The sequence below is a fragment of the Scleropages formosus genome, chromosome 4, assembly GCF_900964775.1.
Source record: "Scleropages formosus chromosome 4, fSclFor1.1, whole genome shotgun sequence".
Taxonomy (NCBI): domain Eukaryota; kingdom Metazoa; phylum Chordata; class Actinopteri; order Osteoglossiformes; family Osteoglossidae; genus Scleropages; species Scleropages formosus.
In genome coordinates this window covers 18,852,225-18,875,046 of record NC_041809.1, presented here as the reverse complement: position 1 = coordinate 18,875,046, position 22,822 = coordinate 18,852,225, and the positions used below count along the sequence as shown (strand labels likewise).

Here is a 22,822-nt window from a genome sequence, read left to right as displayed (position 1 = left end):
TTAAAGTTACACTGACCTTGATAACAGACCTTAATACAGTCCATGAGTGATACATACTGTGTGTTAGTGCTTGTTCAAAGTGCATTATTATGTAGTTATTGTTTTATTATATGCAGCTGGTTTGGCCGGGGCCCGCTCTCTGGCGGTTCTGGGGTCCGAGTCCCAATTTGGGTGCCTTGCGGCAGACTGGAGTCCTGTCCTGGGTGTGTCCCCTCCCCCTCCAGCCTTGCGCCCTGTGTCGCCGGGTTGGGCTCCGGTTCACCGTGACACCGCTTGGGACGAGCGGTTTCAGACAGTGTGTATGTGTTTTATTATATTTAAAGCACCATGTTGCAAGTAGCCACATTGAAACCTGTGCACTGTGAAACCAAAGGAAAGTTAACCCTCTGAGCCACACAGCAGATGTCTGCTTTACTCAGCTTTGCTGTTACTGAATTGCTCAGAGCACCGGTAATGGGTTCTCCACAATGATCGGATTGACCAGCTAATAACAGTGGACATGAGTGCAATGAAAGTGTAATTGTCATGAGTGTATTTCATTAAGTGTAATGAAAATACACTTAAGACAATTATTTACAGTGAGCAAGCTGGGTAACGGTTTGGCTTTTTAAGGAGCCTTCATGATGGGGCTTAAAAAGTTACCGGAGAACAATTTTTTATGTGGCAACAAGATTTGCTTTGTAAGTGACATAGAAAATGTCAAACCGACTTTTTTACCCATATGGTAGAGCTTGGTTTAATATTTTAATATATGGGTTGCAAATAATATCAAGGTCACTCTTATATTTACCACAGCAGGGTGTTAAGGTTTAAAATTGTCCCGGAAAATGAACACTGCTAGTAAATGTAGTGACGCTTAGCACCATCTTGATAAATACTTGGGGATCTGCATGCAAATGTGTAATCAAGTTTTTTGAATTTGCTGATGCTGGAATGAAATTGTTGATTTTGTCTTTTACTTCATGCCGTTTTACTTCAAGCAATTTAATGACGGAAACAAACAGAATTAAAAAGAAACACACCTGCAAAGAAATGCACCTGCAATTTTGGCATTAAAATCTGTTAGCGGTGTAATGTTGCTTTAGAAAATCACGTATTAAAGAACTGACTGTCGTATATCTTTTATAGCTGATAAATAACGTATATTTTTATTATGTATGTATAGTATATTACAGTTAATGTTCTTTTGTATGGGTTCATATTGCAATAAATTGCCATCTTTTAGTCACACTGGATTTGATAAAACTTAATACAGTCCCAGAGTAATACATATTTCACTGCATGTTCAGGGTGCATTACAACTGTATATGGTTATTGTTTTAATATATATGAAAAGCAGTGTTGCGAGCATCAACACAATTATCAGCACAGTATACAGTTGTTCATTGCAGTTCTTTGAAATGATGATTTGCAAAGAGAATGTGCTCCGTTTAAAAGTACTCTGTCCCACATTTTGCTCCTGTCTTTGAAAGTGTTGAGAATAACTTTTAGAAGCCTTTGATTTGGATGTGTATCTCTCTGCCCTGTTTAGCATTATGCTCACGTCAGTTATTTTTTCTAATTGCCTGGGTTCGAATTAGAGGAGATACATTACGAGTTACAGCAGCGATGTACCGTTTATTTTCTGAGATCGAGCTGCTTAATTATTAACAACAGGATCAACACAAGATGCTGTAATTAACAAGGTGCTGCATTCCCAGTAAAGTATTTTTGCATTTATCTTGTATTATTAAGAGTGCAGGCAGGGGATGGAAAGGTACGTACATGACAAATGTTCAAGCCAGTTGTCAGTGAAGCACACATACTGTTGCAACAGTCATTGATGTGATTAAAGAAATGTAATGACATAGTATCAATTTTAATAAATATCGCTTTAATTGTATGAGATTTTTAAGGGTCCTGTTATGTAAAATCAGTCAGTACATGGTTAACTGTTAATGAGATACCTTGGACTAAATAATTGATGGTTTAGGTGTAAATAGTCGATGTTTCCTCAAACTGAAGGGCAGTTTAACTGCAGGAAATGATAAAATGTGTCAACAGATGCAGAAATAGGTGTGATTTAGAGAAAGAAGCAGATTTCACTGCTGTGTAAAAGGAAAAACCTCTAAAGGTAATATATGTATGCACTGAGTTTACTGTAATTCTGTCACTACCTAGTATGAATTATTAAATGTATTCTTCAGGGTTCCCTTTGTGAAACCTCCACTTTCTTCTTTAAGCTATATGCTGCATGGTGAAATTGTGCCCAGCTATTCTGTGCTTGATTTTGGATATTAAAAAAGCAGCAGTGCCAGTGCGGTGGGAATGCAGAGGTTCTGCTGTTGGACCCATGTGTCCAGCCCTTAACCCGAGCTGCTTAACTGATTATATTGAGCTGTACGGACGGATACAGTGTAAATCTGCCCACTGTGTCAGTTGTTCCGGGTGAGAGACCTGATTAGCAAGGGAAGGCATAAGGCTAAACAGCTGTTCCATTAGCACACAGCAAACAAAGCAGCAAGCAGAGGCTAAAATGAAAATAAATCAGTGCAATAGGAAAGTTGTGCCACTTTCCTCATGTTGTCTTTTTCAAGCTTTGATTCTTCTGGAAAAAAAGCTTATATTTGCTTTGGTATCAGCAAATAGATCAGTGTAAGTAAGTTGAGTTGTTAGATCGGATGCCTTGCAGTCCAAGCACCCGTGTTCAAATCCCGGCTCAACCTGTAGCACCCTTGAATGCACTTGTCCTGAAAAAAGCATTACACCACAGTATAAATGGTGTAAATGATTGCAAGTAGCTTCGCATAGTATACCTACTATTGTAAGCGAGTGAAAGCATCAGCTAAATACTAGGTAATATAAATGCTGAAGCGCTGCAATTCAGTCTGGATTTTAAGACTATATGAAAATTTAAAAAGTATGATTTGATTAAATGATTAGTGCCTGGATTCTCGGAAAAGGAACGATATTTGCGTCGAGGCAGGAGGCCAAAGAGGCCCGCTGACACTGCATGAACTCCAGGGGATCCTGGACTTTGCAGGCAGGGTGAAGGTGGGGTGTCCATAAAGCAGAGATTCAGGGGCACTGCAGAGTGGCACAGAGCCCATATCACACACCGCGGGAGAGGCTTTCATTTGACGCTGTACAGGGAAGCTTCTGTAATGTACCATAAACTGTTTACGTTTGCCGCTGTGAAGCCTTTTCCAGTCATTTGTTCTCAGCATCCAAACAACTCTGGCTTTTCTGGATGCATTGTTTTCCATTTTCCTCTAAATAGCTTTACTATTTGAAGAATTAAGAATGTCTTAAATGACCCATGAATATAGAAATTGCTGTCAAAGGATTATGGTGGTGTTGTGTTCGCAATGCCAATTGTTTTCGCTAAACTGATGTAATTGTAGATGTTCGGATCAAGCTGTTACCGCGATATAGCGGACGCCCGAAAATCTGAGACTTTCCTGCTGATTTTACAGCTGATGTGAAATGGGCAATCATATAGACACGTCCCTGCGAAGGTAATTTTCGACACAGCCGAATACTAATTACTTAAGCCATTTGTTTGCTCAATTAATTTCTTTAAATCAACATATTTGTGCAAAATAGCAGCCCTGTGGGCTACTCCTAGTCTAACTACTAAATATAGTGTGCCTGATCTAGGAGAGAAGTATAGAAGACATGGAAAATGTTGTGCAGGATACTGTGGTTGAGAGCAGCTGATGGTATGGAGATCAGAGGTGCTGAAGGTCACAGATTCGAATCCCACCTCTGACTGTTGTACCTTTGATCAAGGTACTTACCCTGAACTACTCCAGTAAAATTTTCCAGCTGTTATTAATGGGTAAATAATTGTAGGTAGCTTAACATTGTAATTCACTTTTGGGGGGGAAAAAACGCGTACGATAAATGTGAATTTTTGGGAAAATGTTTGAAGGTGTGGGGGGTGCGGTGCCGCAGTGGGTTGGACCGTCCTGTTCTCCAGTGAGTCTGGGGTTCGAGTCCCACTTGGGGTGCCTTGCGATGGACTGGCGTCCCGTCCTGGGTGTGTCCCCTCCCCCTCCGGCCTTACGCCCTGAGTTGCCGGGTTAGGCTCCGGTTCCCCGCGACCCCGTATGGGACAAGCGGTTCAGGAAATGTGTGTGTGTATGTGTGTTTGAAGGTGTATTTTTCAGATTTATTACGTGAAAATATTTTTGACTCGTTCCGCAGTGTCGTATGTGAGGAACTCAAAGGGAGCACGGAGAATTAAATTGCCAAATTTTATGTACCAAATAAGGTTTTGTACTTTCTGTAGATGACGTTCTAGTGATCATAAAAAAGTAGCGCGTTCGGGTACCGCAGGACTTGTTTCGACAGCCCTGATTCTGGGATGAAAAGTCACCGCCGCGGATGTGTGGTGACGGAGCCCCGTGGCGTCGCGTCGCTCCCGAGCTCCCCGCGCGGTACGTGAGCGAGCGGCGCACACGCGCCTCATTGCCATGCAGCGGCGTCACGGTGAGCCGCTGGTTCGGGGCCGCGCATGCAGGGTGCGCTCCAGACATGTAGCCGGGGGGAAGAGGCTTGTCAGGAACAGCGCAGCGGGGACCGCTGCGAACCGGCTTTTTAATAAAGAGAACAGGCACACGGTGCGCTTGATTAGAATGAGAAACACAGGCAGAGCCGGGCGCGCCGTCAACAAATCAAAGAAATTCAGAGAGACCGTCGCGCCCCTCAACTGGCAGAAAAGGCCGTCTGCGGTGAACGGCGTTTTCCCTCCCTTTTGCCGCGACGAAGCGGGATGCGTTGAGCTTCAGCAAGCGGTCGAAACGTGTTCATTTCCATCGCGTTTCCCGTCAGAGGATGCAAGGCCGCAACCTGACTTTCCGAGAACGAATTACAGATATAACTAAAGGTTACGTGGTTCTTCAAAACATTTATTTCAGGAAAAATGTGTAAATTTGAACACTTAGCGGGAGGGGGGAAGAAAGAAAATAATTAATAAAAAGCTCCCGTGACGTGATTCACTCTCCCGCTCACCCCTGTTCATCCTCATTTTAAGTGGGGCCACAGGCTCCTTACTTTGATTCATGGCGACCCGTTATGCGGTGGGATTCGTGTAGTGCGCCCTTCCCTCTCCAGTCCTGTAAATCTAACTTTTACGGGGACTTTAACGACCCCCGCGCCACTCGTCTCCGTCCACCGCAGTGCAGCTCCTTTTGCGCGGCGCTCGCTCGCTCGCTCCCCGCGAGGCCCCAGCGCGCAGCCCTCTCCGTCCATAATTCAATTATATAGCGGATTCATTACATTTGACCCCTGTCAACGTGCCTTTTCTCGGGCTGATCCTGTCCTTCGTCGGGATTTCACAGGCTTAGAAAGACTGAATCACAGCTCGCTTCCCCGCCCGTGTTTTAGCAAAATCGCGACGGTACGACTTCATACATTCGCTAGTCGCTGTGCTCCTTCCCCCCACGGAAGGTATTTAGCAAAACATGCCCTAGGGAGGAATTCGCTGTTATTATTAAATATAAAATAGCTTTAAAGCCGGGTTTGCATGAAAATGGGAGGATTTGGAGCAGGTTTACTTTGGCGCGTAGAGCTTTGGCGGGTCCGTTTCTGCCGTTTCGAAAGGAGCCCTGCGAAGTCCGCAGTCGGCAGGCTGCGCTCGAGATAAAGAAGGGAGTTGCGCTCTAACTGCTCCGGGTTCCTGTTGTCGGCGGGCGGCTTCGGCCTCCGCCTCTTCGCGGGGCTGCGCTGCGCTGCGCTGCTCTGCGCTGCTCTGCGCTGCGACTCCATCCTCGGCGCGGGGAGCGATAAGCTGAGGTCAGGGATAAACAGCATTAAGCTTTTAATTTTCAATGGTTTGGGCCGCGCATTTTCAAAGGTTAACAGATTAGCTTCGCCCTCAGCACCTACATTTAAGCTCTTATCCATCTGTAAAAATTGTGAGGATTTAAAACCTTCAGAGCGGTCAGAGCTACGGGGAAAGGAGTGGGGGGGGAGGGAGGCAGCGAGGGGCAAGGCGGACATAAACCTCCCTTCAGAATAGCTCTGCTCAGTGCCTGCTGATCCTTTTCCCTCAATAATGATCATTTCTCCCGCTTCATAGGAATATAATGCATAAAACACATAATTGAAAGAAGAATAAATTGCGTAAGGCTGTGAAGCCTCCTCATTGTTTACTGTCCATGCGGCAACCTCACAAATGCAGGTTTTTGTACTTTCGGATGCAAATCTGCGATCAAGAGGCCTTGTCGTCATCGAAAGAACTACTCTCTCTGCCGTTTTCCGTCGGCGAGCGAACCACTTCATGTGTGGGGAAAGCGGGACCGCGTACGGATCGACTCTCGGGGGAGGAAGCAGTGCTGCGGACGCGTGTTTTCTGTTCGGCCGGCCTGCGTGGAGAGGGGGAGCAAACAGGTTCCCGAGGTGGTGCTGTCAAAAAGGCCACGCGGGGGAAGGACCGGGTGCGTCCCGGTCCGGGTGCCCTGCGCTGCAGGTTCGCCGTAGGGGTGCCTACGGAAATCGGCTAAAGGTGTCGTTCAGAGCTGGGGGGAGGGCGGCTGACGGTGGATGCGGGCTATGTGTCCTGGCAGGGTCTAGCAGGCCCACCAGGTGGGGGCTGGGCCACGGGGTTGAGGGCGACTCGCCGAGCCCTGGGACGAGCCCAGAGGGACTGCGGATCACCGCCGTGCGCAGACCAGCCTGCTTAGTATTCCTGTCACGGCCGCCGAAGGGAGCCGCATTAAATTGGGATCAGGCAGATTAGAGTCTAATATACCGGGCTATTAGAGGCTGCAAATGAGAGCGATGGGTTAGGGCCAGAGCGGGGGCCCCTTTCACCGCAGGCCAGCATGCCTGCACGCTCGAGAGCCCACCTCCCCCCCGGCTCTACAGACAACCTCTGCGAACCCCCAGCTGGACTGAAATCACGAGGGGGAGAAGTTGACTTGGCTCAGCTCTGGAGGGTGTCTGGGCCTTCCTCGACGGTGACGTTAAAATTTCGTTCCGTCGATGCAGATCTCAACGTTTACGGTTCGGTTTTCCTTTTTGAAATGTGACTTTGGGTAGATCCTCCCGAGCGGTGCCTTCGCGCGCTGTGAAAAACGTGATGTGTTTTTGTGACGTTCGCCTCGTAACTGAAAGTTTGGCTTCCAGGCCTGACTTCGCCGCTGCACCGTTGAGGAAAAGAGTACTTTACCTGAATAAATGTGCACGCCGTTAAACGTCAAGCTGCTGTTTTCCTGAGCCTTTATTGTCCAGGAGCTGCCGAAATATTCTGCACGACAGTTGTTTGCAATTTCAGTTACCCTTAACTGGAAAAAACATGTTATTTTTTGTCTGTCCTGTAGTTGGTGCCAGTCTAAAGGTCACCAGCACTCAGTGTGAGGTGCAATACCTCATTTTTTACAGTCTGCTAAGTTCTTGCTAAGAGAGATGTGCTGTGTGGCTTTTCAGCCCAACATCATTAATTTTATTCTTTTTTCCAAGTGATGAAAGATTGAGGTTTCAGCAGAGTGAATTCTCCGAGGAATCCAGTGTCCCGGTGAAATCACAATCGTGGTTAATTACTCCATTAGTGTTAAATATATGTGAGTCTATGTTTCTAAAGTTGCATAACTAAAAACAATCACTACATTTTGGCTCTTTCAATTTAGTCATACCTAGTATTGAAGTATGAAATGACTGTAAGAATTAGCATAGAGCCCCCCATGTCCTAGCTGATTTTCATTGTTATTGACAATGTTATTAAGATGAAGTGAGCATATTAAAAGATTAAAGGGTAAATTCAGCCCACACCTAACAAGCTCTCATTATTTTAAATAATTAACTATGGTTAAAACTGTTGCAATTCATTTGCATTTCATGAAAAATACTTATTTTTTTGTCCATACTAACTAGCTAATGCTTTAGTTTTACGTGCTTTGTGAATTATGGAGTGTTGTTATTATTTGTTGGAATATGCAGATGAACATGAAATAATCATTCAGCAACAGAACTGAATTAGCAACGATGGAAACATGGCATTTGTTGAGTGGAGTTCACCAAACCATTTACTGCGCCACAATTGCAATGTTACACGAGTAGTCTGGCAGCCCACTTTTGGGTTGTGACCCATGGCTGAGGAGCAGCACTCTAAGCTGTGGAAATCGCTTGGGTTAAAAGCATTACTGAAGCAATCCAATGCAATAATAGCAGAAAAATCTTAGACATTATTTTAAATGGAAATATGAAATTTAAAAAAGGATTGTCTCTGGTAGATGGAGCTTATCTCTTGCCCCCCCACAGACATCCCCTGTTCCCTCTGCTGGCCCTGCTGTTTGAGAAGTGCGAGCAAGCGACGCAAGGGTCCGAGTGCATCACGTCGGCCAGCTTCGATGTTGACATTGAGAACTTCGTCCACCAACAGGAGCAGGACCACAAGCCTTTCTTTAGTGAGGATCCAGAGCTGGACAACCTGGTAAGCCTCAGCTGTCACACACGCTTAACCTCGCCCTGCTATGTGCGTGTTCGCCTCTGTGCCTCCCCCTGCTGGCGGAGGTCAGAAATCACTGCGTGCCCGTTCTCTGAGCTAAAGCTATTTTACCCTTGCCCCCCTTCCCCTGCTGTCCATTGTCCGGCAGCATCAGCATCGGCATCACTTGTTGTTGCAGGAAAAGACAAGATGCCTGATTTCTCATCCTTTGTCTTCCCCACGACTTCTCCCACCCCTGCCCTGATCGTTGCATGACAGCTCGCTGTAATTAGAAATTAGGGAGGGAGGAAAAAAGAAAAAGGTCAGCGTTGATCATTATAGGGGGTGGGGGGGGGACACTCGGCCGACAAGTGGTGCGCAGTCAATTAACTCTGCATCTGTGTGCTTTACGAGACACTGGCCACAGGCAGCCCCTGCGCACCGTAACTCTTCCACGGGACAGTTATACTGTGTGCCTTGGCGCCCAGAGAGATGGCACTGAGCCCTGATTAAATGAGCTGCAATAATTGGCAGATTTATCCCTCCTTGGCGAGGCACTTTTCCACCCATCTCCGTGCCCTTCAGTGCTGACTTTGAGAACACGCTGCGGGGAGGGGGGGTAACAACACGAGTCTCGCTTAAAAAGCACGTTTAGAGTTTGAAGGGGCTGCCCATTGCCAGGTTGGTGTCCTCGGTGTGATCGGGTGCGAGGTCACTCGACGGGAGCCCTCAGGTGGAGGCTGCAGGGCTTCTCAGTCCCACCGGCATGGAGTTCTCCTGGAGTGATTTCTCTGTGGATTTAAGATGCTAATTAGCTGTGAGCAGTGAAAATGTAAGGGAATACATAAACAGGTCCATAAATGGACAGAGGCTCAGGTATGCTCACTGACAGGATTTGAGTCACTCTTCGCATCTACTCAGTATCGAAAAGAATGAATAGGGTGGTTTGTGAAGCTTTTACATTTAATCATTTAGTTGACTTTTTTCTCCAAAGTGACTTACAGTGATTTACCCATTTTTACAGCAGGGTCATTTTTACTGGAGAAATTCAGGTTCAATACTTTGCTCAAGGGTACTACAGCAGGAGGTGGGATTCAGCTTACAACCTGCAAGACAATCAACAGATCTACACCTTGATACCTACAAGACCCGATTCTTTGTTGCGTTCCCTTCCGGATTCCACCACCTTTTGTTGCCTGCTTGTTGGTCCATGTACAAGAGGTCCGAAATGAAAAGCACAAAGGTTTTTGGTTCTGTCTCTGATGTGGTTGAATGACCTCTCCTCCTCACTCAGAACTGCTGAATTCCTCTTAATATTCAGAAAATGTCTCAAAACATGGACTTGCTTCTCACCTGATCTTCTGTGTGCTTGATAAACGTGTACTGTTACCTCTTAAAAAAAAACAACCTGTATTCAGCTACTGATGTAATGTACGCTGGATTATACTGTGGTATGAGACAGATTGACTGTACTCAAGAATCACGTGTTTGCACCCAAATCTCTCCTGTAGGTGTGATGTACCTGTTGTATTGTTCTCTGAGATATATGTCACTTTGGAGAAGAGCGTCTGCAAAATGAGTAAACATACACCGATCAGCCACAACATTAAAACCACTGAGAGGTGAAGTGAATAACATTGATTATCTCATTACAGTGGCACCTATCAAAGGGTGGGATACATTAGGCAGCAAGTGAACAGTCAGTTCTTGAATTTCATGTGTTGAAAGCAGGAAAAATGGGCAAGTGTAAGGATACGAAGCGACTTTGACAAGCTCCAACTTGTGGTGGCTAGACAACTGGGTCAGAGCATCTCCAAAATGGCAGGTCTTGTGGGGTGTTCCCGATATGCAATGGTTAGTACCTACCAAAAGTGGTCCAAGGAAGCAGAACCGGTGAACTGGTGACAGGATCATGGGCGCCCAAGGCTCTCTGATGCTCATGGGGAACGAAGGCTAGTCCGTCTGGTCCGATCCCACAGAAGAGCTACTGTAGCACAAATTGTTGAACCTTAATGCTGGCCGTGATAGAAAGGTGTCAGGACACACAGCTTGCTGCGTATGGGGCTGTGTAGCCGCAGACCGGTCAGACTGCCTATGCTGACCCCTGTCCACTGCCGAAAGCGCCTACAATGAATATGGGAGCATCAGAACTGGACCATGGAGCAATGGAAGAAGGTGGCCTGGTCTGATGAATCACGTTTTCTTTTAGATCATGTGGATGACCGGGTGCATGTGCGTCGTTTACCTGGGGAAAAGATGGCAGCAGGATGCACTATGGGAAGCCAGCAGAGGCAGTGTGATGCTCTGTGCAATGTTCTGCTGGGAAACCTTGGGTCCTGGCATTCATGTAGATGTTACTTTGATATGTACCACATACCTAAAGATTGTTGCAGACCACGTCCACCCCTTCATGGCAACGGTATTCCCTGATGGCAGTGGCCTCTTTCAGCAGGATAACGCACCCTGCAACACTGCAAAAAACTGTTCAGGAATGGTTTGAGGAACATGACAAAGAGTTCAAGGTGTTGAGTTGGCCTCTAAATTCCCCAGATCTCAATCCAGTCGAGCATCTGTGGGATGTGCTGGAAAAATAAGTCGGATTCAGGCCCTATCTCACAACTTACAGGACTTAAAGGATTTGCTGCTAACATCTTGGTGCCAGATACCACAGGACACCTTCAGAGGTCTTGTGGAGTCTATGCCTTCACAGGTCAGAGCTTTTTTAGCAGCATGAGGGGACCTACACAATACTAGGCGGGTGGTTTTAGTGTTTTGGCTGATCGGTATAAAATGTAACGTAAAACCCTGAATCCAGAGGCAGGGTCTCAAACCACTGCACCGCCTGGTGCCTGCTGTGTGTACTACAAGCGTACACGTGAAGGGGAGTGCAAAGACCACTCAGGCTGCGCCATGGGTTCATTAAACATAATCACCTGGCCTCCTTTTTTCATTTTCTTGGCCTACAGTTATGTGATACATTCCAAATGCTAACATTCAGAGCTGTTCCTCACGGCATCCAGCATTTGAAACGTGTCATTACATGTTTACGGATTTATGTGGGCTGTTCCCTAAAGCCAGACAGGTTTTCTGTTCCCACGGGTACAACTGCCCTGGCCCTGGGGCCTTTGGGCCACCATGCAGTTGGCATTACCAGTTCACCCCCCTGTGACCCGCAGATGGTGAAAGCCATCCAGGTGCTGCGGATCCACCTCTTGGAGCTGGAGAAGGTGAACGAGCTCTGCAAGGACTTCTGCAACCGCTACATCACCTGCCTCAAGACCAAGATGCACAGCGACAACCTGCTGAGGAATGACCTGGGGGGGCCCTACTCCCCTTCGCACACCTCGCTTGGCCTGCAGCAGGTGAGTCCGCGTTCGTGTCCCCCTCCTCCTCCTCACATGGACCCCACCCCACCCCAGTTGCTTTCAGACAGATCAGACAGGTGTTGCACCCCTGCCCGCGCCCCTGACCTCCAGCAGGTAAAATATATATAGACGACACAAGTGTTAGATACGTAAGAGTAAATATGAAATGAAGCGAAGACTCTGCTTCCGGGATCTGCTGCGTGTTACGGGTGGAAGCTTCGAGCAGAGGGTCTAATACCTGAACTTTCATCACACTTGTACTGCTGAATGTTTAACTGGAATAATTGAATCCATTGTTGAAGGGCACTGCCGCAGGACCCCCTCTGGGAATTTGCCCCAGCAGCTTTCTTTGTCCTTAACCACTGTGCTAGCTGCTCCCAGGCCCATCATTACTTTGGGAAGGGCGTGTGGTGGGGGTGTCGTTTGGCGCATGTGGCCATGCTGCTTCTCAAGTGTCTGAGTCGGCTGTCCTGCCTTTTCTCATGTCTTGTCTCTCAGCTGCTCACTGACCCCACGGCCTCAGCATCCGCAGTCTTAACGCAGACTGCTAGGCCTTCTGCAGGAAGCGAATGGGTAGGACACCTCGCACCGCACCCACCCCCCACCCCACCCCCCCACGCGCTCTGCCTCTAGCACATAGACCTGTAGAGTGCAGCTTGGCATCGGCACGTGACAAACTGGCTGATAGGCCCGTACCAGTGTCCACAAGTTACCCCCAGTGCGTGTTTCCACAGTAACCGGCCACATCTGTCCAGTGACGTACCATAAACACACGTGCATAATGACTAATGAAAGGAGACGTTTACCACAGACAGCGGAAGAAGGAAGGGAGAAGGAGCAGCTGATGGATTCCATCGCTCTGACTAACCTGAATGTGCGCTTTTATCCTTAATGGCACAAAAACATTTCCTGGCGCCTTGTTCAGCTGCACTGTAATGCACTGTGTCTCCCAAAAGGCTGCGGTGTGTAGCAGGGGTCGTGATGATGATGTGAATGATGACTATGGGGTTCTTCTGTCGGTCAGGTGGCTTGGAAGGAGGCTAAATATACGTGAAGAACTGCTTTAAAGGTGCCTTCTTGTTAAGGCTAAACCTTGAGAAGAATCAGTGCTGTATGTTTCCCATCATTGCATGTGGGTGCTGTTTGGGACACAGCTTTTTAATAGACAGTGTGGGTTTGATCAGTGGTGAAAGGTTAGATGTACCTACTGGACTGTTTTTTTTTACAAAGGAACAACAGGGTTTTTTTTTTTTTGCTGTGAACCTAAAACTTAGAGCTGCTTATTTTTTATTATTTTTTTTTTACTATGAATTTGCTGCATCCTATTTATGGTCCAGTATGGAACTGTAGGGGTCCAAGGGCCAGTTCTGCATGCAAACCAACATTTTCTCAGATGTACCGCACTTACTCCACTTTTCCCTTTTCAAAGTTCGCGTACTGCATGTGTGTGAACTTTGGAGGACATTTTAAAGATCCAAGTTGACATCGATCGCAATAACAAGTCTGTATTTCCTCAGGATCACTTATTCTAAGCATTTGAATGTCAGGCTTACTTCTTTTGTTCCGAGTTGTGCTCTTGATAAAAACCTACAAATAGTTTTGATGCAGTGAAAATGTGCTGCCACAGCTTATAGGATGTTATTTCCTGCGTGAAAGCGGATTATGCACACATTCCATATTATACATTCTCAGATGGTATGTTTCACTTGTAGAAGGTCTTGCTCTCAATACACTTCTCTGTCTTTCATTTAGGGATTGAGAATTTTCAAAAAAAAATCTGGCTAAAAGACCAAAGACTTTCTGGACTGATTTATGGCTCGAAAAGGATGTGTGTGATCAAGATGTAGTGATTTTGAATTTGAGCTCTTCAAGTTTGTATTAAATCAGCAGCCTCATTTGTGCCTCCATAGAGTTTCCTAGCATCTGGAAGGATGGCCGGGCCTCACCCCTCGCTCTCTTCCCCCCAGGACCTGATGCAGGGCTCTGCCCCCTCCATGACAGCCGTGTCCAGCTCTGTGAACCCCTCAGGCATCGTGGTACCCACCAACGCCCTGCAGCAAGGCAGCGTTGCCATGACAACCATCAACTCACAAGTGGTGTCAGGTGGGCTCGCTCCCCAAGGATCCTTCTCTTATCGGCCCTGTGTGCACCAAGGGTAGCCCTCTCTTTGTCCTGGAGGCTTCATTGCACGGCCGTAAAGATAACCCATCTCTCCAGGACACGGATTAAAGCGTTTCCCTCCATTTCTCTTTATGTCGCTTCTACGCTCGCAGCATTTGTTCTAGGCGATTTTCTGACATGTAGTGAGAATCTGTGACACCCTCCCCCCGTCCGGTGCTCCACTATCAGTGACTACGGTGCTTTCCAACCAGGTGGGACGTTGTATCAGCCAGTTACCATGGTGACTTCACAGGGGCAGGTGCTAACCCAGGCTTTACCCCAGGGAACCATCCAGATCCAGAACACACAGGTGAGAGACTAAGAGAGTCGAGGTTGGCTGGAAGGGGATTGGGAGGTGGGGGGTGACAGAGACTGGGATCTGAGGCTAGATGTGTGGTGGTGCTGGTGGTGAGGAGGGCGAGGGGGTCATTTCTCCTTGCACCACAGCTGGCAGAGGCAGGACACAGCGCGAACATGCTCCGTACGGAGGCTGCGGTGGCAGCACATGACGCCGCCAGAGGGTCAGCCAGGTAAATCCTATGTTTGACAGACAGCGGCAGCGCCCTCCGCAAACACCCGGGGCCCGGCCAAGGCTACGCGGTACACGAGGGCCGGGAATAGAGTGCGGCCCGCAGCTACATCCCCGACAAGTGCCTGGTAATGATACCCAGCTTCGGTGCTGCCAATTAATTCAGCCTGCTTCCCGGAACATGCAAATTCCTGGGCTGAGGGGTGTGGGGGAGGGATTTCCACGTGACACCCAGCTGCAATGGTAATGAGGCTTTTTTTGTGCCTGTGATTATTATTTATTTATTTTCTAATCAGCAGGGAGCTGTTCCCACCCCCCCACCCCCCTCCTTGTGACTTGCATTGCCAGAGTCTGCATTAAATTAATTACATTTATTTTTAAACTGGGAAGCTGAAATGTTTCTATTTATTTATTTATTTACCTATTTACCCTTTTTCGAGATCTTCGGCCTCCAAACGCGTCAAAGTCCTTGTAATTGTAGATGTATATCGTTTTGTACGAGGGGTTTCCACATACCCCCGTACGGTGAGTGTTTGCAGCGCGCGGACACATTATGAATATTCTGAATGTGAGAAACACCATTATCTCCGCAGTATTTTCCCCCGTTGAGTTTGCGCGGCGCCGTGCCGCGGCGAGCTCCAGCAATCCCCCATAGTGCCGCTATTATCCTGAGAAATGGCAGCAATCGAGCGCGAGTCCAAGCCGGAGCGGAGCGCAGATGGCCTGTGAAAAGGCTTGAAATGAGCCCTCCTAGGCAGGCGTAATTGGGGACATGGAGGCTGTCCCCTGCAGCGAGGCTCCGTCTCCGGACTTCAGACGTGTGCCACCGGCCGGGGTGTCCCTCTAGGTGCCTGACAGCAGAGCCCTAGATGGCTCTCCGTGCTCCGTGCAGCATCTCGGGAATCGAAATAAGGATATGATTTAAAAAGTCACCACTGTGCCACGTCTCTCTCCTTAATGCGGTACAAGTCCGTCTGTTTCTTCTCCGTTTCTGCCTGTGAATCTGCCCTGCCAACTATTCTTCTCTTTATACTTGTCTTTCTGTCCATCTTGCTGCAGTGTCACATACTGATCTGTGAGGAACTACCTACCTGTCTGTCTGCCTGCCTGCCTACCTGTCTTTTTTTTTTTTTGTCTGTATGTCTTTCTGTCTCTGTCTGTAATCTGTCTGTCTATACGCCTGTCTGCCTCCCTCTGTGTCAGTTTGTCACACTGCATGCATACCGGTGCTCATCCAGTCCAAGCCGCAGGCCGCCAGAGGAAACAAAGTGTTGGTTACTGGACTGAACAAAAGTTATTATCTGACATTCTGCAGTTGACATGACAACTCACAGCTGCTAATTCCTCCCCATTAATACCTGTAATACACTGAGGCTAATGGCAGAGTCTGGGGCAGCAGAGCCCAGCTAATGCAAAAGGCCCCTCCCTGTCCCAGGGGGCCAGAAGCCAGTCTCGTCTCTGCCAGGGCTCTGGGGTCAAGAAGGTGTCAATCTGGTGACCATGGGGTGGAGCGCCAGCTGCAGTGTGGACATACACATGACCCAAACGGGGCATCTGACACTTAAGACACAGCTGCCTTCTTTGGCTTTTTCACTACAGTATTTGGCAGTGGGAGCAAAGAAGAAAACACCATAGATGACAAAATACTTAACATTTCTTCTTCAGACAAGTTGTTGAAAATCTGTTCATCCCATTATATTTTTGATATCAACAATAGAAAACAAGTGTGTTGCTATGGCGATAAAATGCCTCGGTGCCAGAAAAATGCAAAGAGCTTGGCACAGTGGTCACCATGGCAACACTAACGCACCCCACCCCCCTCTTCTAAGGTAAACCTGGACCTGTCTTCCCTTCTCGACAATGAGGATAAGAAGTCAAAAAACAAGCGGGGGGTCCTGCCTAAGCATGCCACCAACATCATGCGCTCCTGGCTCTTCCAGCACCTCATGGTAGGTGGACAGCAGGTGGGGGTGATCTGGTTGATGGGGGGCCTAAGGTTTGAATTAACGGGTAGGATCCATTTGTCAGAGGATGCTGGGTACAAACTTGTTTACCATTCCAAGGGAGCTGAGTACAACACTGAAGGTTCACTAACCCACATACGGACAGTAACATCAGTACATCAGCAACGTTAAACTACTACAACTAGAGACTGACACAGATAATTGCTGTAAAATCTTTAGTTACTGTGAGCACTTTGTTTTCAATTGTTTCAAATGAGATGTAGAGAATTGAACCTTTAGCATAGCATCAACAGTAACCAGTTTTACCCCTTGTGTATTTTTAGCACCCTTATCCCACAGAGGATGAGAAACGGCAGATTGCTGCACAGACAAACCTCACCTTATTGCAGGTCAACAACTGGTAAGTGACACAAGCTCTGTCACTGTGGGTTTATTGACAAAGCTGGGAAAAGATTATATTGCCATTATGTCACAAAGACATTATTATTATTATTATATTTATTATTACTACTACTACTACCAATAATAATAATGATAATAAAAATACATTTAACATTTGCTATGTAGCCAGTACCCCTAGACAAGGGAAATCGCAGAATTCATTTTAATGTGACTGCGAAACCAAGTCACAGTTAAGTGGGAGGATGTTTTTGTCCTTGAATGTCTTCACCAGCAAATGGTGCTCTTAATGTCACAGTTTTTGGTTGGGGACACATCCCTTGGGGACACTTGCCCACTTGCTTTAGAACTTGCTGTGTTTGTGTTCCACTTATAAGCGTAGATGCATTTGTTGGGTTTTGTCTCCACCTGGTGGTCGCAATGAGACGTTACATGTTGCATTTTTTGAAAGGCCTGACACCCCAGAAGGGCCGTGCAGGAAATGGCGTGTCGACTGCAGCCTTCTTGGTGCCTCACAACAGCTCACCGCGTTTGGTTTTTCCAGGTTCATCAACGCCCGGCGGCGAATCCTGCAGCCCATGCTGGATGCCAGCAACCCCGACCCCGCCCCCAAGGCCAAGAAGATGAAATCGCAGCACCGCCCAACGCAGCGCTTCTGGCCTGACTCCATTGTGGCTGGCGTTCTCCAGACCCATGGGACACATGCCACCAACAATTCAGACAGTGAGTCTCCCTCTGCCTCCGGTCTCTTAGCGCCGCCACTCCCATATGTTTATTTTTTCCCCTCGGTTAGCCTTCCTTCTCGGATCCTCACAGCTGTCGGGATCTGGTCCCACTCGTGGTGTTCACCCAGCCTTGGACTGCTGTCTTCCTCGCTGTCGCCAGTTTTTAGCCTCATACTCGCTCCACCCTTTCCTATCCCCTGTCACAATACGGTTTGTCTTGTTTCCTTCATGCTCATTGTGCAAATTAAAGAAAGTACTGTGTACGCTAAAGACCTCACAAATGCAAACTCTAGTCCATCATGGACAATAACTCACACCCTCTGCATGCGACCACAATAAAACAAGGGACCGCTTTCAGCAGCAGGCTGTTCCAGTTGCACTGTTCCATCAGGCTCAACAATGAGTATTCACATTGAAAGAGTGGTGACTTCTTAATGACCGAGTGGCACCAAGCTGCTCTGTGTCCTACCACATCCTGCACCACCTCACATTCCCTCATCACCTCACTTCAGTGCACTCCTCCGCTCTCGCATTTAAATGTGCTTGCCTGTTCATCCAGCTGTTACTTTATTTACCTTTATATTACTTTTTTGACTTAATAAAGTTTCATTCATTCATTGTTCACTCAATTGGTATCCCAGGTGTGTTTCTAACTCAGTTTGTTCATGAATTCAGAGAGACTATTGGCATTACACTGTAATCAGTGAACACCCCCTTAATAAAACAGCCATGGGCTTGGTTCTGCAAATTGTTCCGTGGATTTGGATTCAGTGCCGATTGTTGAGTGATTCCTCACACAAGCATGTCCAACATTGAACAACAACTGACCACTTAATATTTGTTTTATTACCTGTGCAATCAGTTACCGTAAGTCATGATAACAGAAGTGCTCCTTGATTTATTTTCTGGATTAGATTTGATGAACTCTGGGATGTACTGTAGCTATCACAAATTAAAACTATACTGCCACACTTCCTTTAAACATGTTTGTTAACTTTGAACTGTATAAAAAGTATATCTTTCAAAGTTTATAACCATGTGAAAACATAAAAATTAAATTTATTTAACATGGAAATACCTGCGATGGACTGACATCCCATCTAGGATGTACTCCTCCATCGCAGTGATTCTGATCCCAGTATTGTCCAGTGATTCTGGGATAGGCTCTAGACCCCCATGACCCTGATGAAGGCAAGCTGGATGGATGGATTGAAAAAAATAAAAATGTTATCCATACCACATCCTGTTCGATACCAGTCGTCGACTGAATTATCCCATAAATACGTGCAGTACTTACAATCTTTTTATTGATCACGTAAACACAGTGGAAGCAAGCTGAGCTCACGTACTCCCACATTGTTGTTTTGGAAATGTTCTACTGCCGACTACTGGATAAGTGCAGATAATACAGGTCATGTTTGTGACTCTAATTGCAAAATTCTTAAAACAGTCAAATGAAAAACCAATACAATTAAAAATAAGATATAAACGGAAGAAGCATTTGCATCTTTGAAAATTCTCAACTTGAACTTAGGTCACATAAGGATTCAACATGTTACACACTGCTGTGAGTTGTTCGCTCCAAGCTCCATGAGGCCACAGTGTGAGGTGCTTTTAATGGAACCGCAAACGTCTCTCTTATTACTGGGACCAGTTAGCTCTTGAACGAGCTGGAAAAAGGCACCGTGGTAGCTCTTCTGAGCTGTGGCTCTAGTGCTTCCTCTGGTGGTGGAATGGGGATACACACCCCTTCTCTGTGCACTCTGCAGGCTCCCTAGCCATGGACAGCCTTCAGCCACTATCCTCTGACTCGGCCACGCTGGCCATGCAGCAGGCCATGCTAGGAGGAGGAGATGACTCCATGGACGGCTCGGAGGAGGATGACGAGGAAGACGAGGAGGAGGAGGAAGGCGTGGAAGACGAGGAGGACCAGGAGGAGGCGGTGGAGGAGAGGGCGAGGGGGCGACAGCTGCACGGTGCCAGCGTGCGGGACCTGGGCCTGGAGCACGGCGAGGGTGTCGAGTGAAGGAGTGCTAGCAGAGCGGCAGAAGCACAACGCATGCTCATGCACACACACGCACACACACACAGACACCCACACATACACACACACACACACTGACCCTCCCCAGTCATTCATCTGCATCAGACAGGATGCACTGCACCTGGGCCTCCATCCTTCTCTTGTGCAAAACTGTACAAGTTCTTACCTGAACTGTGACGCCCAATTTTGGGACATGAAGAGGGGAGTTAAAAGCACTGTTAAAGATTGTGATAACAAAAGAAAAATGTTTTGTATTTCCGACAGAAAAATTAGGTATTGTGTGTCAAACTAACCCTCTTTGGTTTTGTGTGTGTTTTAAACACATAGAAACTGATTTGGTGTTCGTAGCTGATCTCGCTGAAAGACTTGGAATACAGCAATCCCTCGATTTACGAAATGAATCTGTTCCTGAAAATAATGTGGATACTGAAATTTGGATACCAAAAACCTGTTTCCCATTATTTTAAATGGGAAAAATAGTAATGAGTTCCCATCCATCCGAAAACACCAAACCAATTTTCCCAACTATCCCTAGAACACTGTAAAACACCTGTATTGCTGTTAACCCATGATTTCAGCACAATATGAGACACATTAATGGGTATGTTCCTAGGCAGTACATTTTGGAACCTAATTATACTTTCCTTATATTTAGCAGACAGCAGCAAACATTCAATAACAAAAATTTGTTAAAAAAAATAAGTGCAGATCGCAATTAAAAGTAAATAAGACACTGTACTATTATGACCTGTTACTGTACTCAGCGAGCGAAGAGAAGACCAGTTAACTGTGAGATGTGGTGGGTGGAGGAGGGCGGAGACTTGGAAGTCATTCTTGCACTGCCGCTGCACAAAGTTGTGGAAACAAAGCGAACAGGATGCAGGATACCAGTATGAAACAGCTGGTGGTACACTAGTGCCAATTATAGTAGATTTCTGCACTTCCGCTTCACTCATGCGACTATCAGTTTTTTTTTTTTTTTTTTTTCCTTGTACTGATTTTTCTTTCTGGAAATTGAAAATTAGCTATCAAAAGCCAAGAGCTGTTATACCGAAATTTCGGATGAAGACAGTTCGTAAATTGAGGGATGCCTGTATATTAGTAGCTACATTTAATTATGTACATTGCTCAGTCATCCACGATTCAGAGGTTTCTGCTGGCCGGGCAACTGGACCGTCTCCTGCTGAATGCCGGGTTCTGCCGTAGGCTTGGCCAAACACTCCACACCCTCTCAGGTTGATTTTGTTTCACAGTTATTCGGTTGACCATTCGAGTGTTTCCATACATGAACCAGCAGAGACTCTACATTGCCACAAATGGATGTTTTCTTAGAAGCATGATTTATTATAGTTCATTATCAATATCAAGGACAACATGCAAACGAGTGCAAAAGGGAAGCGCAATGCGTACATTTGCCTTTCCAAGCTGCAGTGTAGAGCTGGGGGTCGGGGACGGTTAAACGGTTCCCCCAAACTTCTGTGCAACACCCACTTTAAGTACTCAGAGGTTGCTGTCCTGTGTTCTTTCAATCTTTCCGTTCAGGAGGGAAAGGGGCGCACATTGGTCTTCCACTCGGCTGAGATGCGATCTGACGGGAGCACGGGTTCGCGACTCGGAGAAAGCGAGCAGGCCGAGCCGCAATGAAGGTTTTTCAGCTGCCTTGTTTGGCAGGAAAAAATGTTGAAACTCCTTGGACTTACAGTGGTGTTGCTCTTAACGCAGTCGAATAAGGTCCGGACAGACGGCTGAACAAGTATGAAAGAATCATTTTGAAGGGAGGCTTATCCGGAGCAAATTATAGACTAGACGGATTCTCTTTTTTATGTGAACAATTTACAAACTGTGAAAAATTATTTCTGCCCTTTTTGTGCTAAATGAATCTGCGAGAAAAGTTCAGATCACCTGTTTGCTCATGTGACTTTCAGAAGAAAAAAAAATCCTTTCTTGAATGTTCATTGAAATTGTTCTTCGTGGAGTCTGTTTCTCATTCTTGTTTTACAGTTGCGCTTGCTTTTTAAATGCTTTTTCTCCAGAGCAAGTTACGAATAGGAACATTTTTATTTTGTTTGTATACATTGTTGGCATAATCTATTGTGTTTCAATAGAATGTTTTTTAATGATTAAAAAAATAACTACTTCAAATGTCCCTCGTCAGTCAAGGACATATAAATGTGGTAAATGTCAATTTAACTGTAACTCAGAACTATTCTGAAATTCTCACTCAGTATGTTTCTCTGTGTGCATTTATGCACAGTTGCCATAAACTGATTTACAAAAACAATCACATTAAAACAAAGTAAACTTTATAACCCTAAAACATAATAAACATCACACATGCAAAACACACGTATAATGCTGAGTTCATGATGACAAATCCATAGAATGTGATAAATAAATAATAAAAAAAAATGTAGGCGCACATACACATCAACTTTAGTTTCACACATACAGTACATGAAGTCCTATATGTATGCAGAGCATGCCCTCATACGTGTGGGACACGTAACTGTTAGCCTCTGTACAATAACCAACATATATTACAGATACTGTGGTATCTCTGAGGGTTCACTGGCAGCATGATGCTCTCTAATCTGTTAGTTTTTCAAAGAATGTTTCACCTTTTTTTCCTTATGCACCCATTAATACAGAAACATGCCATTAAGGAAATTACAGCATATACAGTAAGTTCACGTGCACACACACACACACACACACACACACACACACACACACACGTATATACACTATATATTGTGTTTAGTGTTCTGCTCCTAGGGGGGTGCGGTGGCGCAGTGGGTTGGACCATGGTCCTGCTTTCCGGTGGGTCTGGGGTTCGAGTCCCGCTTGGAGTGCCTTGCGACGGACTGGCGTCCCGTCCAGGGTGTGTCCCCTCCCCCTCCAGCCTTACGCCCTGTGTTACCGGGTAGGCTCCGGTTCTCCGCGACCCCGTATGGGACAAGCGGTTCTGAAAATGTGTGTGTGTGTTCTGCTCCTTTTTTGGGTTTGAGTTTGATCATACTTGACAATATCTGCAAACCCATAAATTTGTCATACAAGTAGCAACTGACAGTTACTAAAACTATGCAAGGATTACACATGTGCCAGTGGGAAACGTGTTATTGTGACACGAGAGGAAAATCATTGTTTTCCCCACCATGAACCCCAGGGCACCTCCATCCAGTCCATTTTTGCTCAACCATGTCTTATACACAAATCACTGGGATGG

At 46.3% G+C, this 22,822-nt stretch overlaps 1 protein-coding gene across 9 annotated transcripts in view; it reads left to right on the top strand.

The window, feature by feature from the left end:
• Positions 1–21,623, top strand: part of LOC108936213 (pbx/knotted 1 homeobox 2) — a 67,540-nt gene extending 45,917 nt beyond the window's left edge. For 8 of the 9 annotated variants that reach the window (XM_018755436.2, XM_018755440.2, XM_018755433.2 and 5 more), the window contains 9 exons: positions 8,245–8,416; positions 11,587–11,772; positions 12,274–12,348; positions 13,743–13,878; positions 14,148–14,245; positions 16,294–16,413; positions 16,752–16,828; positions 17,372–17,550; positions 19,322–21,623. In XM_018755436.2, the coding sequence (XP_018610952.1) occupies positions 8,245–8,416; positions 11,587–11,772; positions 12,274–12,348; positions 13,743–13,878; positions 14,148–14,245; positions 16,294–16,413; positions 16,752–16,828; positions 17,372–17,550; positions 19,322–19,578 (1,300 nt within the window). In that variant the 3' untranslated portion in view covers positions 19,579–21,623. The remainder of the gene's footprint in view (positions 1–8,244; positions 8,417–11,586; positions 11,773–12,273; positions 12,349–13,742; positions 13,879–14,147; positions 14,246–16,293; positions 16,414–16,751; positions 16,829–17,371; positions 17,551–19,321) is intronic. The other variant, XM_018755442.2, reaches the window with a different exon arrangement.
• The last annotated feature ends 1,199 nt before the right edge of the window (positions 21,624–22,822 follow it).